Source organism: Babylonia areolata, chromosome 23 (assembly GCF_041734735.1).
Source record: "Babylonia areolata isolate BAREFJ2019XMU chromosome 23, ASM4173473v1, whole genome shotgun sequence".
NCBI lineage: Eukaryota > Metazoa > Mollusca > Gastropoda > Neogastropoda > Buccinidae > Babylonia > Babylonia areolata.
The window spans coordinates 52,985,103-53,007,602 of record NC_134898.1 but is presented as its reverse complement, the minus strand read 5'-3'; the positions used below and the strand labels follow the sequence as shown (position 1 = coordinate 53,007,602).

Below are 22,500 nucleotides of genomic sequence, written 5' to 3'. Positions count from 1 at the left end.
TCACATCACACACACACACACACACACACACACACACAGACAGATCACATCACACACACCACACACACACACACACACACACACAAACGCGCGCGCGCGTATGCACCGACATACGTACATAAGGCATCAGTTTTAGGCATCGGCATTTCTGGGGTTCACCGTGCCAGTGTTCCTGTCAGGGGTGTACGAGTCCGGGGTGAAAAACGTGTGAACTCGTTCCATGTTTACTGCATCGCCTGACCGCCCAGCCCTTATATTATAATTATTTCGTAACACACGTCGGTTCAGTCGTAAAACCCCAAATAGAACCGGATTTAGCAGTTTCCACGGAGTGTAGTTTGTGTAACCAGTAACACAAAAGTGAGTTGTTGTCACGATTCGCCTAGCAGGCTTGATGTGCACGCTCCGTTTTTTTTTTTTTTTTTTTTTTTTTTTTTTACTATTGACTCATTTGTGTAAACAAAGTGCATAGTGAGTCTATGTTTTAACCCGGTGTTCGGTTGTCTCTGTGTGTGTGTCCGTGGTAAACATTAACATTGCCATTTTATCTGCAAATACTTTGTCAGTTGACACCAAATTTGGCATAAAAATAGGAAAAATTCAGTTCTTTCCAGTCATCTTGTTTAAAACAATATTGCACCTTGGGACTGGCACAAAAAATATAAAAAAGAAGCCAAATTATATGCAAACTGAAATGACTGGGTTTTTTGTTTTGTTTTGTTTTTTCTCTAAAATTGGCACTTTGATGTGATATTCTGACACAACAACAAGAGCAGTCATTTTTATCAATTTTTGTTCAAATAGGAACTTCTTTTGCTAAGCATGGAAGTTATATTTATTTTGCATGTCTTTGGTGTAGATAGTAAAAAAGGGAAATTAATCTGTAATTAATGCTAGGGGGATTAATTTGCTTTAAAATGATCTTTCTCATCTTATGCGGCTGTCAAACTTTGGCAAAAAGAAAAAAAACAAAACCATCTCCGGACAAAGATATTGAAACAAAAATGAAAGAAAAAACTAAACAGTTTGAAGTCATTGCTCAAGAGGCCAAAAATGACAAGTGGAAACAGTTCTGTTATGACACAATATTGACAAGTGGAAACAATTTTGCGAGGCACTCAGTTATGACACAACATTGACAGAGTTCTGGCAATTTTATCGTCGCATGGAAGGGAAAACGTGCACAACAACAACCCCAGACATGTTAGTGACTGACGGAACCAAGCTTAAGACAAACGAAGAAAAAGGATCTGCCCTGCTCAAACGTTTCATACAGCAGAGCGATCAAAGAAACTTGGATGAGAAAAAGAAATATGTTGAGGAGTTAAACCAAACCCTTATGCAGACTTGACCTGATGATGACTTGACAATAGATGATCTAAACGAAGCAATAGCTAAATGCAAGAAAGAATCGGCTCCTGGCCCAGACAAAGTTCGCTACTCAGACATCAAGGAGCTATCGGAAGAAGACAGAAGCAACCTTTTCAATCTATATCAAAACAGTTTCCACAATGGACATGTACCGGAGGACTGGACACACAGCTTCTTAAAACTCATACCAAAACCAGGAAAGGACCATCATCAGGTGAGCGGCTACCGGATCCTAACCATGCAAAACATTGCTGGAAAGCTCATGGAATGCGTGATAGCCAGGAAACTTGCAAGGGATCTTGAACACAGGCACATTCTCCCTTCAAATCAAGGTGGTTACAGAACAGGCAAGTCCACATGGGAAAATGCAGCTGCTTTTGCATATGAGGTGTATGAAGGATTTCAAAGAAAAGAAGAAACACTAGCAGTAGCAATCGACCTTGAAGATGCCTACAATAAAGTCCAGTTTGCACACCTCATGGAGCTGCTACTAAGGTATGGAGTAAGTTTGACACTGACAAGATGGATAGCAGCAGCGCTTCAGGAAAGAACCGTCGTCCTACGCCTCGGAGATTGGATGTCTGCACCTTCTAAACTATCCATGGGACTGCCACAAGGGTCTCCGCTCTCTCCTGTCCTCTACAATGTCTACGCGAAGGGCCTTGCAGACTTAAACAACAATGGAATAGCTCGGGTGCTTACTCTTGCGGATGATGGCCTGGTCTTAAAAACTTCGAAAGATGCTCAGGAAAGAACTAAAGCCGTCCAGAAACAACTAAACAATATTGCTCAATGGTGCAAAGACACAGGATCTTCCATCAATCCAGCGAAAGCCCAAACGTTGCTGTGCACACTCAACAACAGAACCGCGAGCAAATCACCACCTTCTGTGTCATTCGATAGGATTAAAATCGAGAAAACTGTATGCCTACGCTACCTTGGAATACACTTCGACAGGATGCTGACCTTCAGAAAACATACGGAAAATACTGTTCTCAAATGCAAAAAGGGCCTTTCAGTATTAAAAGCAATGGCAACCAAAGGTATTCAAAAACGCCACCTCTTCCTGTTATACCAATCACTCGTCCTCAGTGTGATCGACTACGGACTTGGGCTAACAACATCGTCTCAAAGCAACCTCCTAAAATTAGAAAGAGTTCAAAATAAAGCTATGAGGCTGATCCTTGGAACAACAAAAGACACGCCCACAGAAACCATGCGGTACCTGCTTGACCTTCCTTCAGTGCAGGCCAGAAACAAGTTAGAACAGGTCAAGACCTACTTCAAAGCATTATAAAACCCTCAAAACCCACTGCATAACGCAGTCAAAGAACCAAAAGGCAGCCGTCTAGGACGAGGAAGATCATGGATGGGGCAAGCAGAAGACACAATCCAGCTAGTATGCCGACTACAAGACCTGAAAGAAACAAAAGAATGGGAGAGAAACCCCGAAAACCTCAACCATCTATTCAACACAGCCATTTCACCCACTCTAGGAAGACATTGTCGGGAATGGCCAGAGGGCAAAACTGATGCGGAAGTGAAGCTACTCATAGAAGAAAACAGTAAAAAAGAGGACATCATCATATACACAGATGGCTCTGTCACCAAAGACCAATCCGGTTGGGGATTCACTGCGAAACAAAATGGAAAAACAATTTGGGAAGAGAATGCTGCCTACAGAGTCACAACCTCCAGCCTAACGATGGAAGTTGAAGCTGCGACACATGCCCTCCAGTGGCTATCGTCCATCCATACGCCCGGAAACCAACATGCCATGATTCTAACCGACTCAATGAACCTCATACAGAAAATTGAAAACGGAATGGGAAGCCCAGAGTGGCATAAGGCAATGCGCAACTTTCAGATTAAAACACTCACATGGTCATACTGCCCGGGACACGCAGGTGTTAAGAGAAATGAGCGAGCTGACAGACTTGCTGGTAACGCAACACCAACGAGCGGCCTACATCTAGGAAAATCGGAAATCCTCAGAAAAGTCAAAGAATATCAAAAAGAACAGGTACAAGGCCATCACACCATCGATCGCCTCAAAGAAATAACAGCAGAGAGAGGGAGCGGCCGCAAGTCTAACATGAAAGGTAGAGCACGATGCTTTGCAAATCAAACAAATATCGGCATCATTTCCAAACCAACATTGCGCAAATTTCTTCAAAACGGAACAGAGTCTCTGTGGGCTTTTCCAAATACAATAGACTGAGCGACACACTAGACGCCACGTTCTTGGCATCATAGATCTTTTCCCATCCCTCTTGTGGCCAATCAGTGGCAGCCTCTGTGCGTGTGTGTATGTGTGTGTTTGTGTGAATGTGTGGGTCTGTGCTTTTGAGTGCGTTTGTGCATGCGCGAGAGTGTAAGTGTACACAAGTATCAGGAGAGTTCTGTGCGCGTGCGTGTGTGTGTGTGTGTGTGTGTGTGTGTGTGTGAGGGGGAGGTTGGGGTGCAGGGTGGAGGTGGGGTAGAGGATGAGGTATGTGAGTGTATGCATGCCTACACTATGGGAGCAACAGGATATTGGAACGTATATATATATACATATATATATATATATATATATATATATATATATATATATCTTTGTATATATGTGTGTGGGGTTGGGGATGGGAGATATGGGCGTATGTGTGTGTGCTTGTACAAGTAAGTGTTCATCTCTGTGAGAGAGAGAGAGAGTGTGTGTGTGTGTGTGTGCCGTGGAAGCTGCGATACGTAGACTAGAAATGAGTGTGTGGAGGAGGGGGTAGAGGAGGTGCAGGGTAATGTGTGTGTGTGTGTGTGTGTGTGTGTTGGAGCTCATGTATGTTTATATGTATTTGATTGTGCTTTTTTTATCTGTGAAACTGCATGTTTGGTGCATATCTGTTATGCATGTGTGGGTGTATGTGTGAATGTGTGTCTTCATGTTTTACATTTATTTGCTTATCTATCATCATTGTTGTCTTATTTATTTATTCATTTATTTATTTATTTATTTATTTATTATTATTATTATTATTATTATTATTATTATTATCATCATCATTATTATTATTATTATATTATTATTTTATTATTAGTATTATTATTACCACTACCTTTTTCTATATTATAATTATTATTTATTTATTTATTTATGTAAGCTTATCTATTATTTATTCACCTTTTTTTTTTCTCAAGGCCTGACTAAGCGCGTTGGGTTACGCTGCTGGTCAGGCATCTGCTTGGCAGATGTGATGTAGCGTATATGGTTTTGTCCGAACGCAGTGACGCCTCCTTGAGCTACTGAAACTGAAACTGAAACTTTCTCATCTTAAACATTACACTTTGAAATTATACTCAATACATAAAAAGCTTGTGTGTTTTTACTCTCAGTGTACAGGGCTTTCACTATGTTCAATCGCCCAAGTGGTCTTTTTCGGAAAATACTAAAATCAGTACGACGAGTGGACTTTACAGATCTATTGGCTGAGCCCTGAAGGTCATGGGCAAAAATCAATTGCGTACACATATTTATACATATTCAAAGCGCTTGCTCATATTCTTCGCGAACGCGAACGACGCTATTTTGTTTCAAGCTGTTGACCTGCCCGTTCAATCCTATATTCAATCGACAATACACGATAACATGTGATGGAAAGTTGGAGAAGGAGACCTTTAAATATTTATTCAGAGAAAGATTTGTGAACGCCTCATCACTTACTGGATTATGCCCCAAACTGCCATAAAAATATCCATAGAATCAGTCGGAATTCACACTTTAAAATAATAAACCATGAGAGTTAATACCCTTGAACTGATGAAACGCAAAAAGTTCCAGTCTTTTCTCAAAATGAAGTCTTTTTCACTTCATACGACGTTTAGAAGTACTTGTACTTGGCTCTACATGTTATTAGTTTAACAAAATACTCAATTTTCATATCAACTTTAAATCTTTTAAACTAGAATGAACATAAAAGGGAAATTGAATCGACCGTGTCAACCGGGTGTAACTGAACTTGTACCTTTATATAGATCCAGAGAAAACGGCTAAATGTTGCAGTGTGATTGCGGCGATAGCCACGTCTCCTTTACGGCGGACTTAAAAAGAATTTTTGATTGCCTTTAAAGATTTTTTAAATGCCCAAGATACACCAGAATGATATGATTTAAACAGCGTTCTCACTGCGAATACCGCAATCGGTTTATCGCCCTTTAAAAAAGTATGTTTAAATATTATATTTTTGAACGTCAGTTAAGGAGCCACGATAGTGTAAAGGATAAGACAGTTTCTTCTCATCCGAACACGCAGGGTTCGAATCTGCCGTTAGGACTTTTCTTTTTCTTTTTTCTTTTTTTTTTCTTTTTCTTTTAACCCGAAGCTTTATAATAACAAATGCAAAACACATTTTAACGATTAGTTGTTTTTTTAAAGTGTTTCACAAGTGAGTCTTGAAGGCCTTGCCTCTCTTGTTAGTCTTTTAATTAACCAAGTTTGTGTGTGTTTTTTGTGAATGGTGTCAACTTTTCTGCCATGACCTGGACAGCACCGTGGTATATTTTTCTTCGACTTTTGGCCGTGGATAACAGAAATACGTTCGAATTTCTTTGGTCTCTCTCTCCTCTCTGTGTCATGACAAGATCGCCAACCACTGTGAGTGATCTCTTCGCACGGCCTGCCAGTGTCAATGTGTCATTTTGTCAGTTTCCCTGCACTCTTACAGCACAAGTGCACCCACATGACACCAACAAACACAGTGTTCATTCCGTGACTTACTCTAGGGCACAGCTCATGGATTATCAAAACCAGTGTTCATCTTCTCTGACGACGACCAGCGCCTCCCCAGTTTCTTCCTCCCTGCCATCATGGACCTGCGCTCTCTGCACCACACTGTGCCGGAGCCTTCAGGGACTAGGGATTCATTCCTGCTGCCTGCCCTGTCTCAGGAAGCCTGCCAGGAAGAAGCATCCTTACAGAGGAGGTCGTAGGAAGCAGGGCATGAAAATTCCGGTTTGGATTGCCCCGCCCACCGATAGTAACTGTAAGTCTGTTCCATCTCTCTCACTCAGTCATTCTCAGAAATGTAACCTTTCCAATCTAATCAAGATCGACACCATTATTTCCGCCCAAGAACACTCTGATTCTTTTAAAATAATGTGTCTTAACACCCAGTCGTGCAGAAACAAAACAGATGCAGTGTGTTACTTGATCATCGAGGGAAACTATGATCGTGTGTTTTTAACTGAGACATGGCTTTGACCTACCGGTGATGAATGTGATATTGTTAATGTGACCCCTCCTGGTTTTACTTTGAAATCTGTTCCTGGAGAGACTGGTGTAGGTGGTGGACTTGCGGTTTTGTTTAGGGACAGTTTAGCTTGTTATATATATGTTTCTACTCAAGACCTTGATTTTAAGTCCTTTGAAGTGTGTGAAACTCGGCTGTGCTACGAGAACCAGCATGTTACATTCCTCACAGTCTATAGACCACCACCAAACAAAAACAACAGACTTTCCAACAAAATGTTTATCGATGAATTTTGTGATTTGCTGGATTGTTTTATCTCATGTGATAACATTTTTATTGTTGGTGATTTTAATTTTCATTTTGATTCAACTTCTGATGCAAATGTTGCTTCTCTTAAAAATACTTGAAAAGCATTGTTTACAACAGCTTGTTAAGGTTGCCACCCACCGTCACGGTCATACATTAGACTGGGTCATAACAAACAGTGAGAACAGTGTGACAGATCTTGTTGTTGACAAACTCATCTCTGACCACTCTGTGATATCATTTAATCTTAAGCTCATAAAGCCTGTAAAGATAAAGAAAAATGTTTACTCACGCAATTACAGATCTTTAAATGTTCATCTTTTAAAAGCTGATGTTTCAAAAGTATTTGCCACCAGTCTGTATACCAGTGACCAGATCACATTTTACAACACTTCCTTCCAGGAAGTGCTTGATAAGCATACCCCTCTCACAATGCGTGTTGTGTTCGATCGTTTATGTGCACCCTGGATGTCTCTTGAAATCAAGATGGCAAAACAGCAGCGTCGCTCCGCTGAGCGAAAATGGCGAAAGTTTGGTCTGGAAATTTTCAAACAGATAATTATATGTTCACTTACGCAATGTTGTAAATCAAATGATCCGCGATGCGAAAAAGAAATACGTGTGCGACAGAATTACTGATGCTGATTCCTCCAGAGTTCTGTTTCGCTTGGCCAGTCAGATGATGGGGAAGGATGTCCGAACTGTTCTGCCTAGCAATATACCTTCTGAAAATCTAGCTGATAAATTTATTGATTATTTCACTACTAAAATAGAGATGATTAGAAGTAGCTTCGTTTCTCCTACTGATTTTGGCGAATCCGATACTTTTAATGGAACACAGTTCACTACATTCCAGACAGTTACCAAGGAACAGGTCAAAGATGTCATCCTCAAGATACCAAAGAAATCACGCAGTCTCGATCCTATCCCACATTATATATTTTACCAATGTTTAGAAGAATTACTACCTATTATAACCAATATCATGAATATATCCTTGACCTCAGGTGTTGTCCCACAGTCCTTCAAGCATGCCTTGGTGTGTCCCCTTTTGAAGAAAGCTAGTCTTCATCCCGAAAACCTGAAAAACTATAGACCAGTATCAAACCTCCCATTTCTGTCTAAAGTTTTAGAACGTATTGTGCTTGGCCAGCTTATGAAACACCTTGAGATGCACAGTCTCCTGGAGCCATTTCAGTCAGCGTACAGAAAGGGACACAGCACGGAAACGGCCTTATTACGTGTGGTCAATGACCTGTTGCTAGCATATGATGCAGCAAGGTCTCCATTCTGTCACTGCTGGACCTTTCTGCAGCATTTAAAAGGATAGACCATGAAATTATGGTCAGAAGGTTGTATGCTGTGTTCGGACTCAATGGTACTGTTCTGAAATGGTTTCATTCCTACTTATCAGGTCGCACACACTCTGTCCTTGTAAATGGAAACCAGTCTGTTCCGTCTGTGCTCAGATATGGGGTACCACAAGGTTCCGTCCTGGGACCTGTACTCTTTACAATGTACACACAACGTCTAAGTTTGATCATTCAACAGTCTGTACCTCACTATCATCTGTTTGCTGACGATTCTCAACTGCATATTCTACTATTCCCTGTGAAATTCCATGTTTAGCTTCTAAATTTAAAACTGGTATAGAAAATATAGCAAAGTGGATGAAACAAAACAAACTAAAAATGAATGACAATACAGAACTCATGTTGACTGGTAATAAAAAAATATAATAAATAAATAAATATAAAAAAAAGCTGAAGTAGATAGACACAACGTCTATCATTTGTTATGGCATAGAAATTTCTTTTTCTAGTTCTGTCCGCAATCTTGGTTTTTACCTGGATTCATCCCTCACGATGGAAACTCATGTGAACCACCTGTGTAAAGTTCTTTACTTTTAGCTTCGTAAGATTAGTAAAATCCGCCCCTTCCTGTCTGTTGATGCCGCGAACAAACTTGCTGTTGCCTTCATTTTATCCCGTCTAGATAATTGTAATTCTCTCTTATCTGGTCTTCCCAATGATAAACTCTACAAGCTCCAGAAAATACAGAATAGTACAACTCGACTCGTCCTTAAAAAGTCGAGGAGAGAGAGCGCTACTGCTCTCCTGCGGACACTTCATTTGTTGCCTGTTCAAGCCAGACTTGAATATAAGGTTGCCTGCCTATGCTTTCAGTGCCTGAATTATGATACCACACCCTCATATCTTTCTGAGCTTATTAACCCGTACTTGCCAAACAGAACATTGAGATCTCTTGTATTCCTCCCAGCTAACTGTTCCCCGATACTTCCTTAACTCCTGTGGAAAGAGGTCATTTTCCGTCTTCAGCCCAACAACTTGGAATTCTCTGCCTATTGCTCTCAGACAAACAACTCATCTATCTACCTTTAAAGCAAATCTTAAAACTTATCTCTTTAAAAAATACTTGTCATAACTCAATTTTAATAGTGCTGTTGTCCCAGGCCCATGGCAATGTGAGTGTGTGTGATGGGAGAGTAGAGAGACTGTGCATCTCAAGGTGTTTCATAAGCTGGATGGCGGTGGTGTGGTTCGAAAGGGAGAATGACCCGATTTTTACCCCTTTTACCTTTTCTACCCAAAATTTCATTTTACAATTTTTACTTGGGCCTGTGAGGGTGTAAGATTGCACTGGTAGGGGTGGTGGGGGTGGGTTGTGTGTTTTAGGGTGTAGCTGCACTGGTAGGGGTGGTGGGGGTGGGTTGTGTGGTTTAGGGTGTTGCTGCACTGGTAGGGGTGGTGGGGGTGGGTTGTGTGGTTTAGGGTGTTGCTGCACTGGTAGGGGTGGTGGGGGTGGGTTGTGTGTTTTAGGGTGTTGCTGCACTGGTAGGGGTGGTGGGGGTGGGTTGTGTGTTTTAGGGTGTTGCTGCACTGGTAGGGGTGGTGGGGGTGGGTTGTGTGGTTTAGGGTGTTGCTGCACTGGTAGGGGTGGTGGGGGTGGGTTGTGTGGTTTAGGGTGTTGCTGCACTGGTAGGGGTGGTGGGGGTGGGTTGTGTGGTTTAGGGTGTTGCTGCACTGGTAGGGGTGGTGGGGGTGGGTTGTGTGGTTTAGGGTGTAGCTGCACTGGTAGGGGTGGTGGGGGTGGGTTGTGTGTTTTAGGGTGTTGCTGCACTGGTAGGGGTGGTGGGGGTGGGTTGTGTGTTTTAGGGTGTTGCTGCACTGGTAGGGGTGGTGGGGGTGGGTTGTGTGTTTTAGGGTGTAGCTGCACTGGTAGGGGTGGTGGGGGTGGGTTGTGTGTTTTAGGGTGTTGCTGCACTGGTAGGGGTGGTGGGGGTGGGTTGTGTGTTTTAGGGTGTTGCTGCACTGGTGGGTGTGGTGGGGGTGGGTTGTGTGGTTTAGGGTGTTGCTGCACTGGTAGGGGTGGTGGGGGTGGGTTGTGTGGTTTAGGGTGTTGCTGCACTGGTAGGGGTGGTGGGGGTGGGTTGTGTGGTTTAGGGTGTAGCAGCACTGGTAGGGGTGGTGGGGGTGGGTTGTGTGTTTTAGGGTGTTGCTGCACTGGTAGGGGTGGTGGGGGTGGGTTGTGTGTTTTAGGGTGTTGCTGCCAACTAACAGATAATTTAGTCATTCGGATGAGACGATAGATAAACTGAGGTCGCGTGTGCAGCACATGTACCTAAAAAACCGATGGCAATAATTATAAGGGTTGTCCGTAGCAAGATCCCATAAAAAATGAATGAATAAAATTAATAAATGATTCCACTTAAGTAGCAAAACAAACACACTTGTAAACACAAGAAAGAAAGATATGAGTGGCGCTGCATTGTGGCGACGCTTTCTTCCCGGACAGAAGGGGCATCCTGCTGTTCACAAAGAGAAATGTGTTGTGACAATACAAAACAATACAATACAATTCGGTACGTGTACGATGGAATCAAAGAATGTTACAGTGTGTTTGTTAGGTAAACTGAAATTGAAATGAACTGTAAAGGCAGTAAACGACAATATTCTGAGTGAATAGAATGCAAGAGGACATTTTTGTAGTAGTTGTTGTTTGTTTGTTTGTTGTTGTTGTTTTTTTGTGGTTTTTTTTTTTTTTTTTTTTTTTTGCTGTTGTTGTTTGTTTGTTTTTTGTTTGTTTGTTTGTTTGTTTATTTGTTTTGTTTTGTTTTCAATGGTCATCTCCCCCTGCCTTCAATATATCCACACACAGATACACAGACACACAGACACACAAACACACAGACACACAGACACACACAGACACACAGACACAGACACAGACACACACACACACACACACACACACACACACACACACACACACAGAGAATAACATGTATACCTGATCAGCTGCAAAAATACTAAACGCAAAAGAGCATTATGTCGACTGCAGATAAGTGCACATGAACTTGAAATTGAGCGAGGACGTCACTGCAACATGACCGGGAAAGACCGGAGGATGAACTGAATTTTTTTGACAAGTGTAGTATGTATTCCCACTTGAGATCACGCCTCCTTGTGAATGTAAATTCCCGATCTTCGAATCATTGGCCAGATGACATTGACAACACAGTACTCAAAACTCCAAGTTCTCTGTTGACATGAAGCCATTTTCAACCAGAACTGCCAAGATACATCTATGAGTGCTTTAAAGTTCGCAACCCATGTCTTGTGGAAGATCCTGCATGTCCTCAAAAGGTTATTGCCTTTATATGTTTGTTGTGTTTGGTTTTAGTGTCCATAATTCCTTTGATGGATTTTACGACAAATAAATGAGTTCTGAGTATACGAGTGCGCGTTCACAAGCCCACCCACATACACACACGCGCGCGCGCGCTCGCGCAACACGGTATGTAATGCTTTGTCTGTCTTTAAATCAACAGAACTAGCTGGATCAACCGAACAGTCACACCATTTGAACAGTTGGGAGTAACGCTACAAAACACGAGGACCACGACCAAAGACAACACCACCCCCACGCCCATCACCACCTGCAAGGACAACACCCCCCCCACCACCTCCACCACCAAAGACAACACCACCACCAAAGACAACACAACCACTACCTCCACAACCAAAGGCAACACCACCACCAACCCCACCACCAAAGACAACACGACCACCACCTCCACAACCAAAGACAACACGACCACCACCTCCACAACCAAAGACAACACTACCACCACCTCCACAACCAAAGACAACACCACCACCTCCTCCACAACCAAAGACAACACCACCACCACCTCCACAACCAAAGACAACACCACCACCACCTCCGCCACCAAAGACAACACCACCACCACCTCCACAACCAAAGACAACACCACCACCACCTCCACCACCAAAGACAACACCACCACCACCTCCACCACCAAAGACAACACCACCACCACCCCACCACCAAAGACAACACCACCACCACCTCCACAACCAAAGACAACACCACCACACAAACCAAAACGAGGTCACCCAGGATGGGCAGTTTCATTGGACACGCCATCCCAGGCTCCTTCTTCTACCTCTTCGGCCTTTGGTGGGTGACGCAGGTGTTTCGACGTCACTTCCGCTGTCGTCAGAGCCGGGAGCCCTTCCGGGCCACCTTGACGTTTCCGGTTCCGTTGCAGTGTTGCCCCGTGCAGCGCTTGCGCAGTAGTGACCTGCCTGTGGAGGCGGTAGTGAAGATGGTGCTGTGTGGATTGGGGATCATCGTGGAGATTATCGGCGGTGAGTAGACTTGCGTGTTGTCTCGTGTCTCGTGTATTGTGTTGTGTTGTGTTATGTTGTGTCGGTGTGTGTGTGTGTGTGTGTGTCTGTGTGTGTGTGTGTGTGTGTGTGTCTGCGTGTGTGTGTGTCTGTGTCGGTGTGTGTGTGTGTGTGTGTGTGTGTGTGTGTGTGTGTGTGCTGCCAGCTGCATACATGTTTTTTGTGTTCTGTGGGGGTTTTGGGGGTTTGTGTGTGTGTGTGTGTGTGTGTGTGTACTGCGTGCTGCATGGATACATTTATATGCATTTTATGTCTGTTTGTGGGGGGCGAGGGGGGGGGACAAGGGGGTATGTGTGTGTATCTGTGTGTGTGTATGAGTGTGTGTGCGTGTGTGTTTGTGAGTTTGTGTGTGTGTGTTGTGTGTGTGTTGTGTGTGTGTGTGTGTGTGTGTGTGTGTCTTTCTGTACATGGTAATACGTGTGTGTGTGTGTGTGTGTGTGTGTGTGTGTGTGTGTGTGTTTGTGTGTGTGTGTGCGTGCGCGCGCGCGTGTGTGTGTGGGCGCGCAAGCCACTGTGTCTGAAGTCAAACGATGTTGGCTTTTACACACACACACACACACAAAAATCACTGTGTTGATCATCGGATAACTGTGGACAGTACACAGAAATGTGGTTCCAGGGTTATTGCAGATGTGTTACCCAAGTCGCGGAATGAAGTGTCTTACAAAATACCCGAGAGTCTCCGTCACGATTTTGGGCTTGGCAGAGGCGGAGATGTATGACTAACAGACAACAGCAACAACAAACGATCTTAAGAATTGTCTAACTTCTACCTTATGCCATGCGTTATTGTGTGCACGAAAAGTCGTCTATTTGTGAGGTGCGTGCGTGCGTGCATGTGTGCGTGCGTGCGTTCGTGTGTGTGTGTGTGTGTGTGTGTGTGTGTGTGTGTCTTTGCATGCATACTTGAGTGTTTACGGGTTTAAAATGTACAAGTATGCGTGCACGCTTGAGTGTGTCCTTTATGTAGTCTTCTGTGTTGTAATGCCTGTTTAAACGTGTGTCTTTGTCAAGAGAGACGGGTTGTGTGACGTGTGTCGTTTTCGATCAGTGTGTGTGTGTGTGTGTGTGTGTGTGTGTGTGTGTGTGTGTGTGTGTGTGTGTGTGTGCGGGTGTGTCTGCTTATATGTTTATGTGTGTATGTGTTGAATGCCGTAAGTTGAGTGTGCAGTTGTGCGTCCACGTTCATGTTCATGTTCTCACGCCAGTTATTCAGTGCAATAATGTGAGACCCCCACAACACGAGCGCATGGGTTGCATTTCGGATGCTTGTCTGTTTTGACAACTACCGGAGAGTGTGTGTGTGTAGTAGTAGTAGTAGTAGTAGTAGTAGTAGTAGTAGTGAGGAATGGGTTGCATGTGCGTCTTAAAGTGAAAGAAATAAGAGAATCATCATAAAGAGAGAGATTTTGAAATTGTTTATTGTCATTGCCTACAAAAAGGTCTTTTGACAAGTGGGATCCGGGGTGGTGGTGGTGGGTGGGGGTGTGGAGGGGGGCGATAACATTTGTTTCAATGCCAACTGATCATATTTCCCATAATGATCAAATAAATTATAAACACTGAAGATAAATAAAGATTAGCAGTACTGTTACAACAATAATTATGCAAAGAAATGAAACAAACAAACAATCAAACAAGAAACAATAACAGCATACATGAAATACTTCGAGATTTGACCATCCATTCACACATTATTTCTTGTAGTCTGTACTTTCCTTTAAGAATTTTTCAGCATCAACATCAACCATGGTTAGCTACCATCAAATTCATTGTTTTAATTATTGTTAAGAAAACCTTGTCTAATATTTTGTGCCTCTGCGATGAGCTTAACAACTGATCTAATTTCAATATCATCATCAGACGATAGAACAGAAACAACATCGTGCATTCTAGCTACATTTGAATCAAAACGTTTACATTTTTTTTCTCGCACATCCTCATAAGCTTTTAACTGTAAGAGAAAATGTTTTTCATCATCAATTTGGAATCCACATGCAGGGCAAGGTAGTTCTGTGGAAGTCCCAAGTTCAAACCATTTCTTATTTGCGTTAAAAGCAAGTGTCCTTAATCTAAACCTTGCGTAACTAATTCTGTGCCATTTGTCTGTAATAACATTTAGAATTCTTCCAGGTTGAAATACATTCTGAAATGAGAAAAACCAACTGTAACTTTCTTTGGTTTCCATATCCGAATGCTAGTTTTGTTTAAAAGAACAATGAGCCTGTCTTTAAATTCTGAGATAAACTGCTGCTCGTTTCCTACCCCCTGTGACAACCACACAATTCCAAAACCTTGTTCTGATAAAACCTTCTTTACTCCATAAGCCCAGTTTTCTTTCCCTCACTCTAATTGTACATACATCATGTCATAGGCCTGCCTACAAAGACGTGTTTGTGGCAGCTTCAATAGTTTCAACCAGCACTTAATGCACCTTTCATAAGTTTTTACATACAAAGGATATCTCCCCGTTTCTCCGTATAAAACTGTGTTAGATGAATGTATAGGCACATTTAGAAAATGTTTGATAGCATAAGTATGTACTTTCTCAATCTGCGAATTCACATTTAGTCCCCAAATTTCAGATGCATATGTAATTGAAGGTTCTATCTGTGTGTCGAATAGTTTCCTAAACAAACAACAATCAAAAGCATTGAGCTTTCTTAAAGTTTTCAAAATTTCGATGACACTCTTTTTGCCTTTACTACACGATTCTTCCCATGCATAGTTCAACCTTAATTTTGTTGTAAATATAATTCCTAAGTATTTATATGAGTTAACCACTCTAACTTCTGAACTTTCATAATACCACTTTTCATATACTGATAAGTGTCCACCCATTCTAAAAACCATAATGTTAATCTTATCCAAATTCACTGTCAAACCTGAATGACCTGCTTCTTCTTCTTCTAAGGCATATAACTGATTCTGTAAACCTTTAACAGTACCAGATAAAAGAATAACATCAGCAAATAAAAGTAAAAATATTTCAACAGCTCCAGGTATTAGCTAAATACCATGTCTACCTCTGTTGGACAGTTCCACAGCCAGTGCATTAATAAAGAAAATTAAGAAAAAAAAGGAAAATAACTGAGGGCTCAGAAGACAGCCTTGTTTCACTCCATTTGGACAATCAAAGTAATCTGAGTATATACCCTTCATGCGCACACATGCACAAACTGAGTTGTAAACACCTTGAAGAGCCATGTATAATTTACCTCCCACACCACTTCCTCGAAGAACATTCCATAATGCATTAACGGTTAAGAGAATCAAAGGCTTTTTTGAAGTCCACGAAAGCAACATAAAGTTTCGTATTATATAGCAGGCATTTTTCAACCATTGCATACAAAGTGAATATGTGGTCAACGGTACTATAATTTGCTCTAAAGCTTGCTTGATCTTCCATTATTTTTTTCTTTCTTTTCAGCCCACTTAGTAAGTCTCTTATTTGGAATATGCGTGTAAACTTTACTTAAAATACTTGTGGGTGATACTCCATGATAGTTATCGGGATTATTAATATCTCCTTTTAAAGAGAGAGAGAGTGGTCGTGTGTGTGTGTGTGTGTGTGTGTGTGTGTGTGTGTGTGTGTGTGTGTGTGTGTGTTCCATGTGAGTATGCATACGATAACAGAGGTCCCGTGTGCGGCACGCACTGAAAAAGAACTCATGGCAACGAGAGCTCTTTTTGCTGTTGGTCATTCATCTGTGTAGCAGATGTGGTGTAGCGTGTACAGATTTTGTCCGAGTTCAGTGACGCCTCCTTGAGAAACCGAAACTGGTACGGATGGAAATTGATTATGCATCCACAGGTTTGTCACTCAGCCTACACAATGTCTCAACGCACAGCTGAGACCGACGCACACATACGACATGACAAATGTCGGACCAAAGATCAATATCATTAGATAATCATAATTATCAGAACATAATACTGCTTCAAAATGGCGATGAAACACTGATAATTTTATTTATTTCCCCTCTTCGGTTCGCTAACCGCGGCTGTAGACACACACACACACACACACACACACACACACACACACACACACACACACACACACACACACACACAGATATATATATATATATATATATATATATATATATATATATATATATATATATATATTAAAGCAGAGCCCAGATGTCTTCGTATTCCGTAAAATTTAATGAATAGAGAAAGCATCAGAAAAATGTCTTGGTTAAACTTTTAACCTTTGAAACTGTATTTGCGTTTGGGGTGGGATGGTAGTTTAAATTAAAAAAATTAAAAATTGGGTGAAGATCATATTAGTCTTAATGTACCTCCAAAACGAAGGCTGGTATGCACAGCAAGCCACAGCAGTTTCGCGCAGCGGAGTGTCTTCGGGATTGCTCGATCAACTGTCGATCAATGAGAAAATACGAGTGGAATCTTACTACCTATTGGCAATAGAAAACCACTTACTCAAGCAAAGAGACTCTCCCCATAGTTCGACAGGGACCTTTTCTTTTCTTTCCTTTCTTTTTTTTCTGAGGGAGAAATTTCTCAAAACCCAACACGAGCAGAACACTGATGGTAAGAAAAGAATTATAGATAAAACAACAGTGCAAGTCTTGACATTGTCTTAAAATGTACAAGTGGAAAAGTACGACTTGGAGACACGGCTTATTGGGGCACTAATGAGGAATGATATAATCCACAGGGGGCTAAAAGGAACTCTTGACAGTAAATCCCACCATTAAAGACTGGACACCGCACCATGACCTGTTGCGCTTATTAGATGATGCATAATATGTTATTATAGATTGAATAATATATGCTAGTCCAGATGTCTTCGTTTTCCATAAAGTAATGGAGGAAGCTTATAATGTTTTTTAAGACCAGTCTTGTATAAAAAAAATTAACCATTAAAACTTTTTGCGTTTACGGTTGGGTGTGGTTTTTAAAAGCTCTCATTTATACTGGTGTTGGCCCTATAATGTACTTTCAGATTGTGTGTAATTGTGTGATTTGTACAGTCATGGCACACACTGCCTGGTGCACCAGATCGTGAAAAATCCCTGACGTTAGATCACATCTAGTATACATCAAAACTGAATAACCAAATGTCCATCCTTTCTTATGAGTCACACAGACATGTAATCTGTAAAGTTATGTGAAGAATAAGAAAGAAAAAACATGAAAAAAGCATACTGATGCTCCAAACGAAAGAATGAAACTGACAACAACAACAACAACAACAACAACAACAACAACAACAACAGCAACAACAACAACAACAGCAACAGCAACAAAAAACAAAAAAAACAAAAAAAAAAAAAACCGAGCTCCATGACCTGCATGCAACTGGGGTGCAAAAGACAAAAACAAAAACAACAACAACAACAACAACAACAACAACAACAACAACAACAGCAACAACAACAACAACAAAATCCACGCATAATTAGCCCATTATCTCCACTTACAATTTTAAGCGTCTAGAAACACGTATCTGGAAGGGGAAAGAAAAGAAGAAGAAACATGTATCTGGAAGGGGAAAGAAAAGAAGAAGAAACATGTATCTGGAAGGGGAAAGAAAAGAAGAAGAAGAAACATGTATCTGGAAGGGGAAAGGAAAGAAGAAGAAACATGTATCTGGAAGGGGAAAGAAAAGAAGAAGAAACATGTATCTGGAAGGGGAAAGAAAAGAAGAAGAAACATGTATCTGGAAGGGGAAAGAAAAGAAGAAGAAACATGTATCTGGAAGGGAAAAGAAAAGAAGAAGAAACATGTATCTGGAAGGGAAAAGAAAAGAAGAAGAAACATGTATCTGGAAGGGGAAAGAAAAGAAGAAGAAACATGTATCTGGAAAGGGAAAGAAAAGAAGAAGAAACATGTATCTGGAAGGGGAAAGAAAAGAAGAAGAAACATGTATCTGGAAGGGGAAAGAAAAGAAGAAGAAACATGTATCTGGAAGGGGAAAGAAAGAAAGAAGAAACATGTATCTGGAAGGGGAAAGAAAAGAAAAGAAGAAACATGTATCTGGAAGGGAAAAGAAAAGAAGAAGAAACATGTATCTGGAAGGGAAAAGAAAAGAAGAAGAAACATGTATCTGGAAGGGAAAAGAAAAGAAGAAGAAACATGTATCTGGAAGGGGAAAGAAAAGAAGAAGAAACATGTATCTAGAAGGGGAAAGAAAAGAAGAAGAAACATGTATCTGGAAGGGGAATGAATGAATGAATGAATGAATGAATCTTTGAATGAATGAATCTTTATTTTCCAACGGTGAAGATATTAGCACTTTGGCCGACTTACACATCTGCCGTTGTTCTAAGAGACACACAAACATGTACGCATATAAATGTAGTTATACTGAATACTTAATACATGTATAATGTACTAGTAAAGAAAAGAAGAAGAAACATGTATCTAGAAGGGGAAAGAAAAGAAGAAGAAACATGTATCTGGAAGGGGAAAGAAAAGAAGAAGAAACATGTATCTGGAAGGGGAAAGAAAAGAAGAAGAAGAAACATGTATCTGGAAGGGGAAAGAAAAGAAGAAGAAACATGTATCTGGAAGGGGAAAGAAAAGAAGAAGAAACATGTATCTGGAAGGGAAAAGAAAAGAAGAAGAAACATGTATCTGGAAGAGAAAAGAAAAGAAGAAGAAACATGTATCTGGAAGGGGAAAGAAAAGAAGAAGAAACATGTATCTGGAAGGGGAAAGAAAAGAAGAAGAAACATGTATCTGGAAGGGAAAAGAAAAGAAGAAGAAACATGTATCTGGAAGGGAAAGAAAAGAAGAAGAAACATGTATCTGGAAGGGGAAAGAAAAGAAGAAGAAACATGTATCTGGAAGGGAAAAGAAAAGAAGAAGAAACATGTATCTGGAAGGGGAAAGAAAAGAAGAAGAAACATGTATCTGGAAGGGGAAAGAAAAGAAGAAGAAACATGTATCTGGAAGGGGAAAGAAAAGAAGAAGAAACATGTATCTGGAAGGGAAAAGAAAAGAAGAAGAAACATGTATCTGGAAGGGGAAGAAAGAAGAAAGAAGAAGAAACATGTATCTGGAAGGGGAAAGAAAAGAAGAAGAAGAAGAAGAAACATGTATCTGGAAGGGGAAAGAAAAGAAGAAGAAACATGTATCTGGAAGGGGAAAGAAAAGAAGAAGAAACATGTATCTGGAAGGGGAAAGAAAAGAAGAAGAAGAAACAACAACCGTGCTTTATGGCCTGCATGCAACCCCCCACGCCCCCCTCACCCCGCCCACCCACCCAAAAAAAAGAGTGGGAGAGAGAGAGAAGACAAAAATCCACACATAATTAGCATACATCTATATCTTCACTTATAATTCTAAGCGTCAAAACAAAAAACACCGTCGTCGTATATGGAATGGACGATAAAAGATTAAAGAAAAAAAAAAGAAATGCAACATCCAAAACCCACTTCTGACGACAAGGATCAATCACCACTCACCATTATAAGCGTCTGAAAACACGTGTATGGACAATAACAGCACAACAACAGCAACAAAAACGGAAAGAAAAAGAAATGCAAGATACATAAACACACATCTGAAGACAGGCACCAACCACTTTTTACCATTTTAAATGCAAAAAGGGCCTTTCAGTCTTAAAAGCAATGGCAACCAAAGGTATTGAACAACGCCACCTCTTCCTGCTATACCAATCACTCGTCCTCAGTGTGATCGACTACGGACTTGGGCTAACAACATCGTCTCAAAGCAACCTCCTAAAATTAGAAAGAGTTCAAAATGAAGCTATGAGGCTGATCCTTGGAACAACAAAAGACACGCCCACAGAAACCATGCGATACCTGCTTGACCTTTCTTCAGTGCAGGCCAGAAACAAGTTAGAACAGGTCAAGACCTACTTCAAAGCATTAGAAAACCCTCAAAACCCACTGCATGACGCAGTCAAAGAACCAAAAGGCAGCCGTCTAGGACGAGGAAGATCATGGATGGGGCAAGCAGAAGACACAATCCAGCTAGTATGCCGACTACGACCTGAAAGAAACAAAAGAATGGGAGAAAAACCCCGAAAACCTCAACCATCTATTCAACACAGCCATTTCACCCACTCTAGGAAGACATTGTCGGGAATGGCCAGAGGGCAAAACTGATGCGGAAGTGAAGCTACTCATAGAAGAAAACAGTAAAGAAGAGGACATCATCATATACACAGATGGCTCAGTCACCAAAGACCAATCCGGTTGGGGATTCACTGCGAAACAAAATGGAAAAACAGTTAGGGAAGAGAATGCTGCCTACAAAGTCACAACCTCCAGCCTAACGATGGAAGTTGAAGCTGTGACACATGCCCTCCAGTGGCTATCGTCCCTCCATACGCCCGGAAACCAACATGCCATGATTCTAACCGACTCAATGAACCTCATACAGAAAATAGAAAACGGAATGGGAAGCCCAGAGTGGCATAAGGCAATGCGCAACTTTCAGATTAAAAAACTCACATGGTCATACTGCCCGGGACATGCAGGCGTTAAGGGAAATGAGCGAGCTGACTGGTAACGCAACACCAACGAGCGGCCTACATCTAGGAAAATCGGAAATCCTCAGAAAAGTCAAAGAATATCAAAAAGAACAGGTACAAGGCCATCACACCATCGATCGCCTCAAAGAAATAAAAGCAGAGAGAGGGAGTGGCCATAAGTCTAACATGAAAGGTAGAGCACGATGCTTTGCAAATCAAACAAATATCGGCACAATTTCCAAACCAACATTGTGTGTGTGTGTGTGTGTGTGTGTGTGTGTGTGTGTGTGTGTGTGAGGGGTGCGGGGGAAGGTGGGGTAGAGTTTCAGTTTCAGTATCAGTAGCTCAAGGAGGCGTCACTGCGTTCGGACAAATCCATATACGCTACACCACATCTGCCAAGCAGATGCCTGACCAGCAGCGTAACCCAACGCGCTTAGTCAGGCCTTGAGGAAAAAAAAAAAGGTGAATGAATAATAGATAAGCTTACACAAATAAATAAATAAATAAATAATAACTATAATGTAAAAAAATAAATAAATAAAAAATAAAATAAAATAAAATAATTTTAAAAAAATAAAATAAAATACGTATCACAGCTTCCACGGCACACACACACACACACACACACACACACACACACACACACACACACACACACACACACACACACTCACAGATGAACACTTACTTGTACAAGTACACACACATATGCTCATATCTCCACACACATATATACAAAATATATATATGTATACGTTCCAATATCCTGTTGCTCCCACAGTGTAGGCATGCATACACTCACATACCTCATCCTCTACCCCACCTCCCCCCGCACCCCCACCTCACACACACACACACACACACACACACACACACACACACACACACACACACGCACGCACGTGCACAGAACTCTACTGACACTTGTGTACACTTGCACTCTCGCGCATGCACAAACGCACTCAAAAATACAGACCCACACATGCACACAAACACACACATACACACACGTACAGAGGCTGCCACTGATTGGCCGCAAGAGGGATGGGAAAAGATCTCTGATGCCAAGAACGTGGCGTCTAGTGTGTTGCTCAGTCTATTGTATTTGGAAAAGCCCACAGAGACTCTGGTAGAGGATGAGGTATGTGAGTGTATGCATGCCTACACTGTGGGAGCAACAGGATATTGGAACGTATATATTTGTATATATGTGTGTGGAGATATGGGCATATGTGTGTGTGCTTGTACAAGTAAGTGTTCATCTGTGTGTATGTGTGTGTGTGAGTGTGTGTGTGTGTGTGTGTGTGTGTGTATTTGTGTGTGTGCCGTGGAAGCTGCGATACGTAGACTAGAAATGAGTGTGTGGAGGAGGGGGGTAGAG

At 41.5% G+C, this 22,500-nt stretch overlaps 2 protein-coding genes across 2 annotated transcripts in view; one reads left to right on the top strand and one right to left on the bottom strand.

Moving 5' to 3' along the window:
• Window positions 1-248, bottom strand: part of LOC143297716 (uncharacterized) — a 49,740-nt gene extending 49,492 nt beyond the window's left edge. The window contains exon 1 of the mRNA XM_076610135.1: window positions 119-248. Within this exon, the coding sequence (XP_076466250.1) occupies window positions 119-146 (28 nt within the window). The 5' untranslated portion in view covers window positions 147-248. The remainder of the gene's footprint in view (window positions 1-118) is intronic.
• An 11,959-nt stretch (window positions 249-12,207) lies between these two features.
• Window positions 12,208-22,500, top strand: part of LOC143297790 (transmembrane protein 45B-like) — a 17,618-nt gene continuing 7,325 nt past the window's right edge. The window contains exon 1 of the mRNA XM_076610282.1: window positions 12,208-12,598. Within this exon, the coding sequence (XP_076466397.1) occupies window positions 12,349-12,598 (250 nt within the window). The 5' untranslated portion in view covers window positions 12,208-12,348. The remainder of the gene's footprint in view (window positions 12,599-22,500) is intronic.